Below are 20,516 nucleotides of genomic sequence, written 5' to 3'. Positions count from 1 at the left end.
CATATATTTGTTTTATGTTGTCTTCTATTTGTCTATTGTCCTATTTGTCTATTGTCTCCTATTTATCTTGTATATATTTGCTTTGTATGTATTTGTTTGTATGTTGTTTCCCTTACTAGATTGTGAGTTCCTTAAGGCAGAAACTACCTTTTAGCTCTTTTTATAACCTCAAAATTTAGCATCAGTTTCTTTTCCCAATTTTTCTTCTACCTCTCTTATCTGATTTTTAAAATCCTTTTTGAGTTCTTCTAGGAGTTTTTTACAGGCCTGAGACCATTTCACATTTCTCTTTGAAGTTTCACATGTAGGCATTTTTGACATTGTTGTTCTTTCTGAGTTTGTGTTTTGATCTTCCCCGTTGCCGTAGTTACTTTCTATGAACAAAGGTGTTTTTTGTTTTGTTTTGGGGTGGTTTTTTGCTCATTTTCTGGCATTTTTGTGACTTTTAAAGTTAAACTGTGCTCCTGGAGTACATGTGGCACTGTCCCAAGCTTCTTGTACTGGACTACAGGGCCTGGCCAATTGCCTGCTGGGCCAGGGTCATCAGGCCTTCTAGTCCAAGATGGTCTACTGTGCTAGAGGTTGGGGCCTCCCAGCTGACCTGTTGAGTTGCTGCTCTGTTGCACCAGTACTAAGAGGCCTTGGTTGCTGATCTGTGCTGACTCTAGGAGCATCCCACTGGGTTGCCTAGACATTGTCTGCACTGGACTGTGCTTCCCCTTTACCCAAGTAAGATAAATCTTTCCTGCAGTCCTTCTAATTTATCTTGGGTTGAAAAATTGTTTTGCCCCATCCTTTTATGGGTTCTCTCCAAATTTAATTTTGAAACATGATTTAAAGTTTTTAGAAAGGAATTTGGGAGAGCTCAGGCAAGTCCCTGCCTTTTTTCCACCATCTTGGCTCCACCTTCCTGTAAAGGGTTTTATGTTCAAATCTCATTCATTTTATTTTGTTTAATAGGAATTCTTCCTTCAACTCACTATCTCATATTTTTCAGATATAATATAATGCCTTCCTCCCTTTTCTACCCTTTTCCCTGCCTCCTCTTTTTTCTTTCTTTAATTCACTTTTATTTTTTTTTTTTACTAACACTACCAGTTTTGGTGTGTTTTAGTATGATAATAGTTATTTACCAACTGATTTCCATATTTCCTTGAGAAACTTCTTGCATACTCCCCTGAAGGAGGTTGTGGTATGTGTACCCCAGGATGGAAGCCCCTTGATGAAGTCTTCTCCAAGCCAAACACTATGGGTTCCTTTGATTCATCCTTATATGACATGATCTCAAAGCCCTTTGCCATCCTGGTTATCCCTGCCATGGATTAGAGATTTCCTCACCAACCTCAACACCCTACAAAACACTGAGAAAACTTATGGAAGGAAATGAAGGGCTTCTCTTTCATCATACATTTTGTGCTTTCAGTTTCTCCACGACGATGTGATGAAGCCGGTTGCAGTCCAGCCAAGCAGTGTTGCCCATGGATATGTCGAAGTCAAGGTAAGGAACAATGATTTATGAACAAAGAGCTGAGCAAACTCCTCATATTAGGTGGGCAATAATGAGAAATGAGGAGGGGGCCAAGCCAAGATGCACGCACTTTCTAGAGTGCTGCCCCCAAGCCCAACCAAATACCTGTAAAAAATGGCTCTAAACAAATTCTGGAGCTGCAAAACCCACAGAATGACAGAGTGAAGCAAATCTCCAGCCCAAGACAACCTGGAAGGTTGCTAAGAAGTGTCCATCATGCCACATTGGGGGCAGGGCACAGTCCAGTGTGGGCCTCAAGTGCACTGAGGGGACCTGAGCAGGCCTTAGGGAGACTGAATCTCTCACACCTGTGGTGGTTTCCAGACTTTATGACCCCAAAACACTGAGGACAAATTGGAAGGTCAGTGGAAAAAGCCTGTGGGACCAGTGTGGGAGAGTGGAGTGATCTGACCCCAGCCCCAGGGCATCAGAGAGGAAAGGGGGCGGAGGAAACCACAGCAACCACAGCAGCAGGGGCAGAGACAGCAACTGTTTCTGGAGCTCTAGGCCCACAGATTGTGGGGCAATTCAGCAGTTGACAGTACACCCCCCACCCCCACTGGAAACAGAGCTCTACCTTGACAAATAGCTCAAAAATTAAGTACATGGATGGGGAAATGAACAAAAACCAAAAAACGAGTCAGTCTATAGAATTTTACTTTGGTGACAAGGAAGACAAAAACATGCAAACAGAAGACAATAAAGTCAAAGCTCCTGCATCCAAAGCCAAGAAAAATATGAATTGGTCTCAGTCCATGTAAGAACTCAAAAAGGATTTTGAAAATCAAGTAAGAGGAGAGGAAAAATTAGGAAGAGAAATGAGAGTGATGTAGGAAAATTATGAAAGATGAGTCAAATGCTTGTTAAAGGAGACCCCAAAAAATGCTGAAGAAAATAACACCATGAAAAATAGACTAACCCAAATGACAAAAGAAATCCAAAAAGCCAACATGGAGAAGAATGCCTTAAAAAGTAGAATTGGCCAAATGGAAAAGGAGATCCAAAAGCTCACTGACAAAAATAATTCCTTAAAGATTAGAATGGAACAGAAGAAAGGTAATGACTTTATGAAAAATCAAGAAATTATAAAACAAAACCAAAGGAATAAAAAATTAGCAATGTGAAATATCTCATTGGAAAAACAACTTACCTGAAAAATAAATCCAGGAGAGATAATTTAAAAATTTTGGGACTACCTGAAAGCCATGACCAAAAAAAGATCCTAGATATTATCTTTCAAGAAATTATCAAGGAAAACTTCCCTGATATTCTAGAACCAGAGGGTAAAATAAATATTGAAAGAATCCACTGATCACCTCCTTGAAGAGATCCCAACTTCTAGGAATTAGCCAAATTCCAGAGCTCCCAGGTCAAGGAGAAAATATTGCAAGCAGCCAGAAAGAAATAATTCTAGTATTGTGGAAATACAATCAGGATAGCACAAGATCTAGCAACTTCTACATTAAGGGATTGAAGGGCTTGGAATATGATATTCCAGAAGTCAAAGGAACCAGAATTAAAACCACAAATCACCCACCCAGCAAAACTGAGTATAATACTTCAGGGGGAAAAAATGGTCATTCAATGAAATAGAAGACTTTCAAGCATTCTTGATAAAAAGACCAGAGCTGAATAGAAAATTTGATTTTCAGATACAAGAATCAAGAGAAGCATGAAAAGATAAACAGGAAAGAGAAATCATAAGGGACTTACTAAAATTGAACTGTTACATTCCTACATGGAAAGATAATATTTATAACTCTTGAAATTTTCTCAGTTCTAGGGTAGTTGGAGGGATTATATACATATAGACAGAGGGAATAGAATGAGTTGAATAGAAAGGGATGATATTTTAAAAAAAAATAAAGGGTGAGAGAGAAATATATTGGAAGGAGAAAGGGAAAAATAGAATGGGGCAAATTATCTCTCATATAAAAGAGACAAGAAAAAAGGTTTTTCAGTGGAAGGGAAGAGAGGGGAGGTGAGAGGGAAAAAGTGAAGCTTGCTTTCCTCACATTTGGCTTAATGAGGGAATAGCATGAATACTCAATTTGCCATGAAACTCTATTTTATACTACAGGAAAATGGGGAGGAGATAAGGGGAGATGGGGGAATGATAGAAGGGAGGTCAAATGGGAGGAGAGTATAATTAGAAGTAAATACTTTTGAGGAGGGATAGGATCAAAAGAGAGAATAGAATAAATGGGGGGCCAGATAGGATGGAGGAAATATAATTAGTGTTGCACAACAATTCTCTTATGGAAGTCTTTTGCATAACTACACATGTCTAACATATACCAAATTTCTTGCCTTCTCAGTGGGGATGAGTGGGGAGTGAGGAAGGGAGAGATGTTGGAACTCAAAGTACTAAAAAAAATGTTAAAAATTGTTTTTACATGCAACTGGGAAATAAGATATACAGGCAATGGGGTGTAGAAATATATCTTGTCCTCCAAGAAAATAGAGGGGAGGGGGATAAGAAAAGGGTGGAGTATGATAGAAGGGAGGGAAGATTAGGGGAAGGGATAATCACAAAGCTTGCTGTCTTGGAGTGGGCAGAGGGGAGAGATGGGGGAAAAGTTTGCAACTCAAAATCTTGTGGAAATGAATGTTGAAAATTAAACATAAATAATAACTTCCAAAAAATAAAAAAGAAACCACAAGAAGGCCATTGTCAATGGATCCCAAAGTGTATGGGGAGGAATAAGGTATAAGAAATCCGGAAAGGTAGGAGGTGGCCAGTTGGTATAGTTTTTCTTTTATTTCAACATACTTTACTTAAAAGTGCTTAAGTAATTGGTCCATTAATTGTTAAAGGGGCATTTTAAAAATTTAAAGGAGAACCGGGTTTCTTGTAATGAATGAAGTTTCAATAATGTCACAGTAAAAAAGAAGAATGAGAAATGCGAGTTCAGCCTGTTGTGGAATTTTGAGGAGTAAAGTTTCCATCTGACTGCTGGTCACCCATATTAAAAAAAAGGATATGGTTGGATCTTTAGATAATCTCAGATATGGCTGGTGCTATCAATATTCAAGAGACCCCAAAGCCCAGAATTTAGGACAAAGGTACCAAGAAAGGCCAAAATGTAGCCATAGCACCCTTTTGCACAAATTAGAGGTGTAAAATTTTTGCTTTAGGGTGTCATTCATTAATCATTATCTAATATTCAAGCATGTCATTAATTGGCAATGTGGTATATTAACAACAGTAGCAACATGATGATGGTGACAGTGATGATAGCTAGCATTTATATAGTGACTTAAGTCGGGCAAAGGGTTTTTACAAGTGTTGTTTGATCTTCACAACAACCCTGTGAGGTAGGTGCTATTGTTATCCTCACTTTAAAAATGAGGAAACTGAAGCAGAGAGAGGTTAAGTGACTTGCCCAGGGTCACACAATTAGTAAGTGTCCAAGGCCAGATTTGAAGATAAAAAGGGTAAAAACAATATCTGTCTTCAAGGAGCTCCCAGTCTAGTATTTTTTGTCTAACTTGACAACCAAGTTGTATGAAAGGTTATTTGTTTTTGTACGTTTCCAGTCACTTGTCCTTAGGTGCCTTCTTCTAGACATGTTCATTCAGTAACAAGATCTTACTATAATATCCTTGGAAGGGGGAAAGGAACTCTTAAAGCTAAAGATTGAAATGCCCTGTTATGGACTCAGGGTAGCTGTAACCTCGTAAATGTGGGCATTTGAGCTAGTGGTACATGTGGTCATGCACACAAGTCTCCCATCTTGGGTGACGTTTGTCTATGTCCTCCCCGCAGTTCATCATAGGGTGTCTACCCAGTGTGGTGGAGCCCTTACCCAATTTCTTTTTCTCTTGATGTTATAAATATTCCATTGTCCATAGGTTAGTTATCCCTTCTTACACCATATGACCAGTCCTTTTTTGTACTTACATTTCTTCAATGACATCTTTTATACCCCTTTGCTACAGTTGTGGCCTGTCATGTGTCTCTTCATTGCCCTCTGAGTCAGTCAACATGCATTTGTTAATTACCTCCTGTGTGTCAGACTTTATGCTGAGTGTTGGGAATCTCAAGGTACTCATAGTCTAATGGAGAAACAAGCATGCAAATAACTATGTACAAACAAGAATAATCATCAGAAGAAAGTTAGTAGGGTAATCATAATTTTTGATTCTTTGGAGATTATCATGTCTTATCTCACAGCCATGAAACATATAGAGACATCTCTACCTTTTTTTTTTTGCCTCAATTTCCTCGACTATAAAATGGGAATAATAATAGCACCTATCTCCTAGTGTTGTTGTGAAGATCAAATGAGATAGTAAGTGCTATATATGTGTAAGTTCATTATTAATATGATTGATATTACCTACCTCCTAGGCTTGTTGTCAAAATAAAATGACATATTTGTAAGCATTTTGTAAATCTTAAAACACCATATAAAATACTAGCTATTAACACTTAAGATGGAAAGAGCACTGAATTCGGAGTCAGAAGAACTGGATTCAAGTTCTCCTGATGACTTACTACTTGTGGGACCCTGCAAATCATTTAATTTCTCTGGGCCTCAATATCCCATAAAATGACAGGTTGAATTAGGTGGCCTCCAAGGTCCCTCTCCTTTTCCCTCCCCTTCCTTCTCTCTTTCTCTCTCTCCCTCCTTCATCTCTTCTTCCTCTTTCTCTTCCCCTCTCCCTCTCTTTCCCTCCCCTCACTCTTCTGTCTTTTTCTTTCTCTCTCTTCCTCTGCCTTCTCTGTCTTCCCCCTCTTTCCCTCTCATCTTCTTCTTCCTTTCCCTGCCTATCCTACTCTCTCTTCTCCCCACCCTAAATATCCAATATATGCCTAGAAATGGGGATGGAGAGGAGAGAAGAGAAAGTGCCTGCTAGAACATGTGGATGGAGAGCAACCAGCTGAGGTCCAGCAATGATCTGAGAATTTAGGGACCGTGCCTTTAGTGTGCATCCATCATCCAGCCTAAGAGCTTGGTGTTAGTCACAGCCTTTCTGTCTTTCACACAGCCTGGCGTCCAGCTGCATTTCGTGGAGATGGGGTCTGGCCCTGTTGTGTGTCTCTGCCATGGCTTTCCTGAAAGCTGGTTCTCTTGGAGGTATCAGGTAAATCTCAGGCCAGGTTTACTACATTTTTGTGGGGGTGAATTGAGGGAAAAAGTAGGTGGTCTGATCTCCAGAGTAGTAAAGAGAGTGATGAGCATGTCACATAGGAGGGTTATTGAACTCTACACAGCTGATAATGGTGTCTAGAGATGCCCTATAGCCTTAAGCCTGCTCCTTACTTGTAGCACTGTCCTAGATCCCATCATGGTTATACCTTCCATCAACCTAGTCCACATCTGGCTCAAGAAGAAGGCACTGTGACCCTTGCTTCTGTTTCTTTTTCCCTCAAATGTCCTCCTAGTCCCTTTGCTACTAACCTAATAGAGTGCAGATTGATCAGGGCATTAAGGAGCAATGATCCCAGGTCACATCAGAGGAGGCAGAAGGAAAAGAAGGAACTTTCAGGACAAAGGATCAGGGAAACTGAGGGACTGAAGCCTGGGGGAGAGTTTTGTGGAGGAGTCTGAGAATGCTGTCTCTGGTGTATGGTAAGGTCCCTTCTATCCTCACACTTGGGAGATAGGTAGGAATTTGGGGATCTGGACTCATACCAGTTGCAGCCCAAGACTGAGTTTCTCTAATCCCCCTCATAATTTACCTCTGGACCACCCAATATGATCTAAAAATAAAAAAGGGATGGGGATGTATATGTGACATTTCATCAGGAAGCTCACCTAGATAATTCAACCTGAGAAGATAGTCCATCACTGGGTCCACACTTGAAAGCTTTCCAGCTTAGTAGGATTTCTAGAGCATGAGTTCTACAGCATTGTCTTAGAGAACCTAGGATCTCCTCTGTCCCAAAGCAGGACATTGTGAGACAGTGAGATTTTTTTGGGGGGGGGGTTCGAGTTGGACAGCCCTTGGAATGTTGTGAAGTTTTTCTGGGCATTGGCACTGATCTCTGAGGAAGCATGGTGTAGTGGATTGATATCTGGTTCCAGAGTTAGGTAGACTTGGCTTCAGATCTTGCCTCAGGCACTTACTGACTATATGATCATGGCCAATTTATTTATGGAGTATCTAGAAAGTTTGAGAGACATCATTTATGGGTAATTTAATAATTTTATTAACAATACCAGCATGTTTATTAATAAAAGGATGTTCGTTTGGTTCAGACCAAGGACCCTTCGTGGTGGTGGGCTCACAGTTTATGTGCCCTAGTTCTTTGTTATGTGCAGGTGTTCCTGAGGGTGGCAGTCACCTCTGATTGGTTAACAATTAATGAGAAAATGAATGTTACAATGAGAGGGTGGGCTATATTACGAGAGTCTTGGGTACATGACTTGGATGACCCAAATCTTGATTAAAGAGAATTAATAATTTCCATATCATCTGTCTGGTGAAAAGGGAGAATTGACATTTTCCCAGACCTGTCTGAGTAAACGCGCTGCGCATTAGCCCCAACTTAGAATTTCTTTTACTATCTTTGATTAGATCTTAGCCATCCTGGTTGGGTAAATCTTTTAGAAAGATTTCCCACAGTGGTTGGTTTCTGGGTAAGGAAGTAGAAAAGGGGAAAAAGCTTGGTTCTAATACAATAACAAGTTATGAATACGAGAATGTGTTTAGGTATTTATCATATTTAACTTCTCTGAGCTTCAGGCAACTGCCTAAGACTGTCTTCTAAATTACAAGTAAGTTGTTATTTGTATTGGCACATGGAGTGTCTGAAGTGATAAATCCTAGATCCTTGAACCTTGATAGGATGCAAATGGGATGCTCAGTCTTCATATCTGAGCCATAAGAATATATTTAACTTCATATCATGCTGCCAAGCAAGCTTCTTTTGCCTTTCTCTATGTCTGCATTGTTCTCTCAGTATCTGGCACATAGTAAGCACTTAATAAATGCTTAGTAACTGACTAAGTGACTGAATTGTCCAATAACTCTCTAAAAAAATAAGTGACAAAGACCTGGATGAGTGGAATGAGTTTACATATTGGGATTCCCTTCAGCTATTGAAATCACAGATCTGAACACACACATGTGCGCGCATACACATGCAGGCACGCATGTGCCTCCTTCAAATTCAAACAAAAAGAAACAAGCAGGCTAGAATTTAGCACCTTGCAAGTTTTTTCTGAATTTCTTTTTAATTACTTCAAGCCAATAGGAAGAGGCCAGAGCAAATCAAACCAGGCTAATTAATGCTATAAGCTTTATCTCATTCTTTAGATCCCTGCTCTAGCAGAAGCAGGCTACCGGGTTATTGTTCCAGATATGAAAGGCTTTGGTGATTCTTCCTCCCCCTATGGTGAGTTTGTTTTTTTTTATAGGGTTTATCAAATGAGATAACATTTGTGAAGTGCTTAGCTTAGTGCTTGGCAGATAATAGGCACTTAATAAAAGTTGATTCTCTTCCTTCCTCCCTTCTAAGAAAATAATTCCTTTACTCATCTTAAGTATTTTTCAGCCTTTCTTAACTGTCCTGGGTCAAATCCTATACAAAACTGGAAGTCAGGGTTCTAGGCTTCAAGACTGGTTCCACCATTTCCTAGGAGTATGACCTTAAGGCGAATCATCACACCTTCTCTGAGCCTCATTGTCCTCACTTCTCAACTGTAAGGGTCAGACTGCTGGACTTCTAGGTGATTCAATGGATAGAGCACTGGACTTAGAATTGGGAAGACTCATTTTCATGAGATCAAATCCAGCCCTAGACTTTAACTAGCTATATGACCCTGAGCATCACTTATTCCTGTTTGCCTCAGTTTCCTCATCTGTAAAATAAGCTGGAGAAGAAAATGGCAAACCATTCCAGTGTCTTTGCCAACCCCAAATGGGCTCCCAAAGACTCAGACACAAATCAAACAACTCAGTAACATCAACAAAAGTTGGTCTCTAGGGTCTCTTTAATTTTTTTAAGCAACTTGGTGCTATGGGAACAACCCTGATTCTTGAATCCAAGAATCTGGATTCAAGTCCTGCTTTTGATGCCTGCTCTTGGTGTGACCTTGAATCAATATCCCAAAGGCCATATTATTTATGGATCACTCAGTGTGCAGTTTAGCTAGATGGAACCCACTTATCAATCCATTCCTTTTTCAAGAGCATGCTTCCCCTGGAGTTGTCAGCCTTTCTGCCTTTGATCTGAAGCCACCTGATCATGGGTAAGATCATTCCCTACTCAGTTTGTTCATATGTAAAGTAGGGCTAACAGCAGCACCACCTTGCAGGGCTATTGTCTGTATCAAATGAGATAATTTGCATGAAGCACTTTACAAACCTTCAAAGAACTATATCAGTCTTAGTTATTGTTATTGTCACTAGCATTAGTAGCTCCATATATGTTATAGTGAAGACTGGGCAGCCTTTGGAATAGTTCAAGAGAGGAGCTTGAAACATAAGCATCCAGAAAGTTCAGGACAGGTTCTAATAAGTCATGTGACAGAAATTAATTTTTTCCTTTCTTTCTTTCTTTCTTTCAGAAATAAAAGAATATTCCATGGAAGTCATGTGTAAGGTAAAGAAGGACTATATGGCAATATTTTTTTCAATCTTATTTCACTCATGCAGACTGCCTCCTGAGCCTAACTGAATTGCCACCTAGAAAGCCAGAATGAACCACATGCTTTTCTAAGTTTCTATCCACTTCATCTTCACTCTGGTTATGTGGTGCCTCAGTACTATTCCCCAAGAGGCATGAAGAATCAGTTCATTTGACCTTTTTCTTCAGGATCTGACCAGTTGGTCAACTGATTAGCAATATCTGTTCAACTCATGACATTCTAATTTAGAAGGGTTATTTGGATGGGGAAAATGCAGAGAGATCCAGTAGAGCCTCCAAGATTCAGAATTAATAAGGAATAGTAAGTTCATTTACTTCTTCTAATTGGGTAGGGATAATATGAAATTTCTACCCTTGACACATAAAGAGATGGTGAGAGAACAGCCAGTGGCTCTTGATGACTACAAGTCACCTGGCTGAGATGAATTACTGTATCTTTAGGGAAGGAGAAAATTGGCACATGTGATTGTTAAGCCATTGTCAGTGACATATGAAAGAGCCTGGAGAATCAGAGAGGAACAGAAGAATTGGAGAAGGGCAAATGTCCTACTTTTCTAAAAGGAGGAAAAGGTGTTTATGAAAGCAAGGACCCTGACATACAGAGGAGGGCCTGCTGTACAGGTTCTTTGATCTGCTTTTCTAAAAGCAAAGGCAACTTTTTAGGGGTCAACAATCACTTTAATCAAGCATATGTATCATTCACTTAGTTCAGGGGAAATAATCAGTACCCTGAACTTCAGAGAAAATACAAAGAAATAAAGATCAACAGGGCTTCCAGCTATCTGACCATAAGTAATACATACATCACAGATCAACAGACAGATGTCTGTCTGACCATACATACATAGTTACCAGAGAGAGAAGCACTGACATCTGAGTTTTCAAAGCTGGGGGGCTGCTTAGTGGCTTCCCAGAGTCGCATCTGGCACACAAACCTTCTTCCAAAAACTAAGCCCCAAAGTAAAACCTCACTTCAGAGTATTTATACATTTTTCAGAGCCAGAGGGCTACATAACCCTTGAGAATCAGTGCCTCATTAGAACATTAACAAAAAATGTGGGCCTCCTCTAATCAAACTTTCCTTAGTGGGCAGGCAATTAATGGGTGGGGAAGATCTTTAAACTCTCATAGTTACCATTACAGTGCTCAAAGTGGCCTGTGAACTTGACTTTAATTCTTACAAAATTCCAGAATTTATTATTAATGAGATGATTAGTAGATATATTGAAAAGGAGGCATGTTTACTAATAGCCAGTAAGGCTTCACAAGAAATAGGTGATATCAAACTAATCTTGCTTCCTTTTTTTTGTCAGAGTTACTAACCTGAAAGATTAGGGGAGTTTCTGCAAGGCATTCAATAAAGTATCTCATACAATTTTTGTTGAAAAGATGGAGAGATATGGCTTGGATTCAGAACTGATTTCTCCATTAGAATGTAATCCCCTTATAGGCAGGGACTAGTTTAATTTTGGAATTATCTTATCCTTCATCTGAGTCTTTCCCTTCTCTTCTTCCCCTTTGTTTGTTGCATATTGTCCAGAACTAGGAATATGTTCACATATCTTTACTCTACCTTGATTAGAGGTCTGTAGACTGTGTACCTCTGTTTTCAGGTCTGCTTTCCATCTTTGGTATCCACCTAATTCATCCTGTGGTTCTGAGAAGCTATAGCATTTACAGTGGCCACATCCTGGTAAACCATTTTGGCAGACGGACTAAGCCAGGTTGAGGGAAAACAAGGGGTCTCAAACCCTTCAGTGAGTTAGGAGGGTGTCTATCCCTCACATGTGAAGAATTACTCCAGCAAAATGGGTAGATGAGAACAATTTGTTCCAATGGCCATAAAGGCAACTAAAGCAAGTGCTGTGGAACACTTAGAGCTTGGTTAGACATTAAAGACACCAAGGTCATCCCCGGTATCACCATTCGTCTGACTTTTGCCTTACCACTGGACTTTGATGACTCTGGAAGAGTGAAACAGATGACTTCAAGCAACTCTGCCTCACTTAAATCCAGTTTATGCATGAATCAAAAGACATCAGCCATGCCATTTTAGCATTTTTACCTACCTCAAAGTCCTGTGGAAATAGGCAAGTAACAAAGCAGCAGGTGCAGATACACCAAGACCTATAGTCACAGCCCTGAATACCAGTGGCCCAGTCCACAGGGTTGTCTTCTCCCTGGACTGAAGCAGAAGTGGGGTTTGGCAATCCCTGCTTTTCAGAGCAGGCTTTTTGAAGGACCATACTGCTCACCTCTTGTCATGAGGAAGGGGTGAGAAAAGGTGTACTAAAAATTGTTTCACCCCACCCTGGCCTGCATATTACAGCAGGTGGGGATCTTATCCTGCAGTCAAAACAGAAAAAAAATTTACAAAAACTTTTGAAATGCTGATTCTATTCACCATCAGTACCTGGAACATGCACACACACTTGTGGATGGCATGAAATTCAGTAGACCTGAAAGACAAACAGCTTTTGTTTCAAGAGAACTTAGCAGAGATCACATTCCAATAGCAGCCCTGAATGAAACAGGGCTGGTAAAAAAAAAAAAAAAAAAAGACCAGCTCACCAAAGTAAGAACTGGATACACATATTTCTGGAGTAGTCGCAGTGAGTGTCCTGTGAAACTAGCACAGGTTTTGCAATCAAGACTAATCTAGTCAACAAACTCGTACGCTTACCAAAAGGAGTGAATGAAAGGCTCATGACGATGCAATTGCCACTTGCAGGGAAACTTCATGCCAGCATCATCGGTGTCTATGCTCCCATCACAACAATGCTTGATGAGGTCACAGGAGAATTTTATGAAGACCTGGAGGGCATCATCAGTGTGCCAAAAGAAGACAAGCTTCTAATTGTGGGCAACTTAATGTAAAAGCAGGCGCAGACTACCAGACATGGCAGGGAGTCCTTGGGAGGAATGGAATCAGAAACAGCATTGGTCACTTACTACTGAAGTGTGCATCTCCCTGCCTTATCACCACCACTGTCTTCCATTTACCTAAATGTAATCAAACTTTGTGGATGCACCCTGGCTACAGGCATTGGCATAAGAGACTATGTCTGTAAGGAGAAGAGGCAGACAGAATGTGAGAGTGACAAAGGTGATGTGTGGTACAGAGTGCTGGACTGATCATAGACTTATTCTCTCCAAGATAAGGAAAGACAACTACCAGAAGACTTAATGTCAACAGATTAAAGTGCTTCTCTGAGTAGGAACATTTCATTGCTAACTTGGAGTGAAAGTTGAACAAACACATGACTGGCAACAGTGGAGCAGAAGAAAAGTGGGCACCTTTCAGAGATTTGGTGTATAGCACTGCATTTACTCATCTGGGCCAGAACACTCACAAACATTAAGGTTGGATTGACAGAAATGATAGGGAAATTCAGAGGCTGCTAAATGAAAAACAAGAATTTCACAGGGTTTATGAGCAGGATAGTTCATCTGTCTCTAAGAAGGCAACATTTCAATCCATTAAAAATAAAATGCAAAAAAAACAGAGAGATGTGGGATTCTTGGCTCACTAAGAAGGCAGATGAAATTCCGTTTCACACTGATAGTGACAATCCAGGGTGCTTTTATGATGTCCTAAAGATTATTTATGGGGCAAAGACCTATGGTGTAGCTCAAACTACTTAGTGCAAATGGAGCCACATTTATTAGTAATAAGGACATGATCCTATTGAGATAGGATGGACACTTCTATAGTGTTCTCAACAGACCATCATCAATCAATGCTAAAGCCAATGACTGTGTACCTCAGGTTGCAGTCAGTCTCTCTCTAGCTGAACTTCCAACTAAAGAAGAGGTTTTGAATGCCATTAGATTCCTCTCCTGTAGATGACCACCTGGTTCTGATTCTATTCCAGCTGAGATTTATAAAGCAGGAGGTTAACCACTCATATAAAAACTGACTGAAATTTTCTGAATTATATGTCAAAAGGAGTTTATCCCCCAGGAGTTCAAGGATGCCTTCATTGTCCATCTCTATAAAGGTAAAGGAAATAGATTGTCTTATGACAATCACAAGGATGGGGATCTCTCTCTTAGTCACTGCTGGCAAGATACTTGCTAGAGTCCTCCTTAATAGGCTGATCCTTTACCTAGAAGATAGTCACCTACCTGAGATCCATTGTGGCTTCAGAAAGGATAGAGGAATGCTTGATATGGTGTTTTGCCACCTGACAACTCTAGAAGAAATTCCAGGAGCAGAACAGAGGTTTGTACACAGTGTTCGTTGATCTGACCAAGTCCTTTGATACTGTCAGTTATGAGGGCTTATGGGAAATTATGGCAAAATTTGGGTGCCCGGAGAAATTCACCAGTATCGTACATCAGTTCCATGACTACATGCTTGTCCAGGTTCTGAATAATGAGTGATGCTCTCAAGCTTTCTCAGTCACCAAAGGAAGGAAGCAGGACTGTATATTTGTTTCCATGCTTTTAGCATGATGTTTTCAGCAATGTTGTCAGGTGCCTTCAGTGAGAATAGAAACAATGTCAAGGTTGGCTACCACCACACTGATGGTGAATTATTTGACTTGGAAAGGGTACATACAAGCCAAGACTGAAGTGGAAGGAAAGTTGGTGCATAATTTTTTTGTTTGCAGATGATTGCACACTCAGTGCAACCTCTAAGGCTGAGGTGCAACAAAATATGGATCAATTCTCTGCTGCTTGTGCTAATTTTGGCCTAACAATTAACACCAAGAAAACACAAATTTTCTACCAGCTAGCCCTGTACCATCCATATGTGGAACCATTAATGACAGCAAATGGAAAAATATTGAATGCTGTGAATGATAAGTTCATGTACCTTGGCAGTATACTTTCCAGGGATGTACAACTAGATGATGAGCTAATTCAGTGTGTGGAAGGCTCTGAATGAAAATGAGGCAGAGAAGTATTAGACTGCCTACCAAACTGAAGATCTACAGAGCTGCTGTGCTGACCTCATTATTGAATGTCTGTGAAACCTGGACAGTCTACCAGCGCCATGCTAGGAAACTGAACTGCTTTCATTTAAATTGTCTTAGGAAGATTCTGAAGATCACCGGGCAAGATAAGGTACTGGATAATGAGGTCTTTCTTGAACTAATTGTCAAGCATTCAAACTATTGCAGAGAGCACAACTCTGATGAGCTGACCATATTATTTGAATGCCAAATCTGTGTTTGCCTAAAAGATTATTTTATGGAGGACTCATACAAGGCTGGTCATATGGATGTCAGAATACAAGGACTCTCTCAAGGTCTCTCTGAAGAACTTTGTAATAGATTGTATGATATGGGAGACACTGCCAAAGGACTTCCCAGCATGGCATACCTACATCAAAGAAGGTTCTGTGCTCTATGAGCAAAGCAGAATTGTGGTAGCTCAAAAGAAACATGAGATGCACATATTTAGAGATATCTCCATTCCAAATGTTCATGTGGACTAACTGTGTCCAACATGTAGTAGAACCTTCTCAGCTCATATTGGTCTGATCAGCCACAGTAAGGCACATTGCACCTTGACTTGAATGTAGTGATATAATTTAGTCCTCTTCAAGAACAAAGGATAATGACAAACCCACCTTGATTAAACCACATCTGCAGTACTAAGTTGCATACTGAGGAGAAATTTTTGGAGTGACATTCATAAGCCAGAGGATATCTAGAGGAAGGCAACTAAGAACTGAGGATCTTGAAATCATTACCATATCAGGATCATTTGGAAACACTAAGGATGTTTTGCCTACAGAAGAGTAGATCCTAGTAGAGAAAGACAGCTATCTTCAAGTGTTTGAAGAATCATCTATGCAGATAAAGGATTCATTTTGTTTGTTTGTTTGACGCCAGAGGATGGAACCAGGAACTGTGTTGCAATGAAACAAATTTAGGCTTGAATTCAGGAAATAAGTTGGAACAATTAGAGTTATCCCAAAATGGAAAGAACTGTCTCAGGAATTTCTGGATTTCCCCTTATGAGAGGTATTCTAAAAGAGACTGGATGACCAATTGTTGGATATGTTGCAATGGAGATTCTTTTTTCAGGTATGAGTTGGATGAAATGGCTACCAAGCTTATTTATGATGCTGAAATTCTGTGTTTCTGTCATAATCCAATAAGTATTTGTTAAACACCAACAACATGTGAGGCACTGTGCTGGGAACTGAAGCTTCAGACACAAAATAAGAAATAGTCCCTGCTCTCACAAAGTTTACAATGCCTTCATTTTACACTGTATATATCTTGTATATACAAAGTTGTTTGCATGGTTTCTCCCATTTGATTGTGAACTTTTTGAGAGCGGGAGCTGTTTTTGCTTTTCTTTGTATCTTAGCACGGTGACTACATATAGTAGGTGCTTAATAAAAGTTTATTGACTGTAATTAGTAGGGGAGATACTAGAGTCTAAGTGAACCCTCTTGCCAAGCCTTTGGACTGTTGCTAGTAATGACAATAGTCCCTAAATAGGGGATTAATTGGGCAAAAAGAGATAGGGAAATGTATGAAATGCAGCAGGTAACATGATCTGCCTTGGAAGAGTTAACAATCTAACAAAAAAACAAGACTAACATATAACAAAGAAGACATACGTGGAAGGTACAAAAATATGTGCTAAAGAAACTGCAACAGGACAGAAAATGTCTGTAAATTACTTTGCAGACCTAAAAGTGCAATTTAACATTTTCTCTCCAAAACTATTATTATCATTAGCTCATTCTTTTCATCTCTTCCAATGCTAGATAGAAATGACCCTGAAACAAGTGGCCATCTTGCTGTTATCCCTTTATAGTCAATCTTCTATTGACTCTTGCAAGGTGAATAAAAGAACTGCTTTTATTTTTTAGTTGAATAAAAGTATTTGCATTACTGTTATTCTTATTCCTGTGGAAAAAGGAGAAGGGAATGGCTAGAGTGATTCCAAAATCAGTATTCTAAGACTAGACACCTGAGTGAAGGCGAATCAGCATATTGAAGTATTGGAGGGACATTTCTAACTTTTCTCGTTTTTTTCTTCCTTAGGAGCTTGTTACTTTCCTGGATAAGTTGGTAAGAAATTCTCAACCTTGGGCCAGTCATTCCAGGGTGGAAATAATCAGTGAAGTACTCATGGAAGGAGTATGTGATTTGAGGTGGACCTTGAAAGGCAGCCAGGGATTCTAAGGAGCAGAGAAAGGAAAGAGGAAGGAATACTATGGGGAGGTGGCAGAAGCAGGTGATGGGAAAGGAATATATGATGGAATGATAGACTTAGAGCTGAAAGATATTTTGGAGATCATTGAGTCCGAGTATCTCATTTTATAAATAAGAAAACAGAGACCCAGTGAAGTTGAATAACTTAACCAAGATCACACAGGTAGTAAGCAGCAGAATGGATATTCCAGCCAGGATCCTTTATTCTTATTTCCATGCTATTTCCAGGTCAGGACTGGGAAATGTAGAGTTATATATCAGTTATAGTTATAGTAATCAGAATAGATGAAATCTCCAAGGAAAAGATTGTTGAAAGAGAAGTGAAAAGTAGAAATATGAGGAGGCTTTTAGGGTACATTTAGGGTATGAGAACACAAGTAGATAGAAGAAAGACCAGTGGTCCTAGTGATAGGAAAATCAGAACAATGTAGTGTAGAAGCTAAAGAGAAAGTTTCTTTTCAAAAAAAATTTCAATTAACAAGCATTTATTATCTCTCACCCCACTGGATAAAAAAAAGAAAAAGGAAAAACCCTTGTAATCTATTTGGAGAGTCCAGGAAAACAGATTCCCACCATGGCCATTACAAAACTATGTCTCTCCTGCATCTTGAGCCTCCATTAGGAGACAGCACACTGTTGTAGATGGGCTCTCTGGAATCATGGTTAATCATTGCATTGGTTAGAATTCTTAAGTCTTTCAAAGTTGTTTGTTTTTACAATATTGTTATTGTAGAAATCGTCTTTTCTGGTTCTTCTCACTTTGCACTGCATCAGTTCATATAAGTCTCCAGGTTTCCCTAAAACCAGAAGAAATTCACACAGGGTACAATAGGGAATAGGGAGTAATTCAGTGATATTAGAGGTGGATATGGTGATTATTAGGTGGTTATTGATAACCTGAAGTACAATTCCAGAAGGGTGGTTGGGATGAAGCCAAACTATTAGTCAATCTGCAGGTATTTGTTAAGTGTCAGGCACCATGCTGGGCATAACAAGAGAAAAGTAATCCTTCCTCTTGAGGAGTTAATATTCTACTAGGTTAAGCCAAGAATATTAAGGTATCATAGACAAGGCAGTGAATATTTATCACTTGTTTACACAATTTGGTTAGAATTATCAAGTGGAGACTTTGGGGGATTAGAAGGTCCTTCAAATTTGAAAGCAAGGCAGAAGAAGCTAATGGAGACAGAGAGATCAACCAGGGTGTGGATAATTGAGAGAGCAGACTTTTTGAAGAAATGAAAACAACAAGAACACGAGACAAGAAGGGAGTTCATTTTAGAAAAGGGTTGGGATAACTCCCTTTGAAACAGGATGGAAGAGAGAATGGGTGGGTAGAGTATCAAATAGGTCTTGAGGGAGAGAAGATGAAGGATCTCATCTGAGTTGGGGCTAGAGGAGAATGGAGGTTGGGATAGCTGTTATGAGGATTATTTTAGGAAATCCATGAGAGATAAACAAAAAGATCACTGAACAGCAAAGTGAGACAAAACTCTTATTTGGAACCTCCTTTAGCAAGAATTCTTGTTCTTTAGGGCTTGGGGACTGCCTCTTTGCTGACCTATACTCCTTTCCAGACTTCATCTCATATATGTTTCTATTTTTCAGGGCATTTCCCAAGCAGTGTTTATTGGCCATGACTGGGGTGGTGCCCTGGTGTGGTACATGGCCCTCTTCTATCCAGAGAGAATAAGGTAAATACAGAACACAGACAATGGGATGAGGGAGAGCCAGCAAGGGGTGGAAAGATCACCTCTTTCTGGGCCTCAATGTCCTAAACTAGAGGCGGGGAAACTGCAGCCTTGAGGCCACATGTGTGTGCAACCTTTTGACTAAGTCCAAATTTTATGGAACAAATTGGGTTCAGTCAAAAGGTCCAACATAAGCATCTAGAAGGCCTTATATGGCCTCAAGGCCAAAGGTTACACCCCTGTAACATAAACTATAAGATGAAATTAAACAGTATGATTTCTAAGGACTCATAACTGTATTTTTCATTTGTAATATAATTTCACTTATGATCAAATTCCTGAAATTCCTAGTATTAGAACTATCTGGTAGGGTAGCATATAAGCTTATTAACACATTGGCAAAGATTACCTAATTGGTCTGAATATGGGCAACCTCTCTCCCTTCCTATCCCTTCCCAAATCTGCATATATTAAACCTAAAATCTGAAAGTAGTCTATAATTGGTGTTCTTTATACACATGGACATGCACAAATATACATATATACAGCCATGTATGGCTGGGAAACTCCAAGGCTCTGCTCTGCAGAACAGTTACTTAATATCAGTGTTATCAAATTTAAATAGAGATGGAGGTCACTGAACCATACCTGAAGGTTCCTACAGTTGTACATGGACTTAGAAAACCACATATTGATATTATCTATATTGTACTACATTTTTATTTCTTTTGTTAAATATTTTCCAATTACATTTTAATCTGGTTTAGGCCATACTCAGGAGTGTTGTGGCATGGGTCACATGTTTGATATCTCTAGCCTATATAGTTTGGTGAGAAGGAATTTTCTCCTTTGAAATATACATGGAAATCATGGGACTGAGCAGTCCTCTTCTGCCCCATGATCTGCCCTCCTGCCCCTCCCTCATCCTCCAAAACCTATATTCAGGGCATTCTCTATTTGGGACAGTATAGCACTTTAGGAAGTTATAATCTTAGAACGTCTCTGAAATTCTGGGATACAAATGTATTTGGGATTATTTTGGCCATAGAATCCTGGGGCAGCATGTGCCAAATGTTGGAACCTCTGGGTTGGGAAATATAGAACCTTAGGCATTTTAAAGCTGGAACAGATCTAAAAAAGAAGGTAGAACCAAGATGATGGAATATAGGTAGCAACCCAGCCGAACTCTCCTGACATTCCTCTCCAAACAACTTTAAAATAACTCCTCAAATAGAATTCTGGATGGCAGAGCCAAAAAAAAAAGGTCAGAGTGAGACATTTTTCCAGCCTAGGTAACTTCAGATGTTAGTAAGAGAGGTCTTTGACACCGGGGTGGGAGCTTGCCTGTGTTGGGCAACACAAGCAGCAGGCCTTTAAGGTGCCCACCACAGCAGCAACAGCAACTTCCAAAGTTCTCAGCTCAGAGACAGTAATGGGGTTGGACAACTGGTCAGAAAGAGAGTACAGAGAACCTTTGTTCTCTGACGTGGAGTGTAGTTGGCAGCTCT

The 20,516-nt window shown here is 39.8% G+C and overlaps 1 protein-coding gene across 1 annotated transcript in view; it reads left to right on the top strand.

The window, feature by feature from the left end:
• The window catches only part of EPHX2 (epoxide hydrolase 2), a 78,285-nt gene that overhangs the window by 24,535 nt on the left and 33,234 nt on the right, over positions 1–20,516 (top strand). Inside the window, exons 6-11 of the mRNA XM_072633850.1 lie at positions 1,424–1,498; positions 6,524–6,619; positions 8,798–8,876; positions 10,051–10,085; positions 17,147–17,173; positions 18,926–19,011. Coding sequence (XP_072489951.1) covers positions 1,424–1,498; positions 6,524–6,619; positions 8,798–8,876; positions 10,051–10,085; positions 17,147–17,173; positions 18,926–19,011 — 398 coding nt within the window. The remainder of the gene's footprint in view (positions 1–1,423; positions 1,499–6,523; positions 6,620–8,797; positions 8,877–10,050; positions 10,086–17,146; positions 17,174–18,925; positions 19,012–20,516) is intronic.

This window comes from Notamacropus eugenii, chromosome 1 (genome assembly GCF_028372415.1).
Source record: "Notamacropus eugenii isolate mMacEug1 chromosome 1, mMacEug1.pri_v2, whole genome shotgun sequence".
NCBI classification, from domain to species: Eukaryota; Metazoa; Chordata; class Mammalia; order Diprotodontia; family Macropodidae; genus Notamacropus; species Notamacropus eugenii.
Note: the sequence above shows the minus strand (reverse complement) of the source record. Positions and strands in the feature narration are given on the sequence as shown.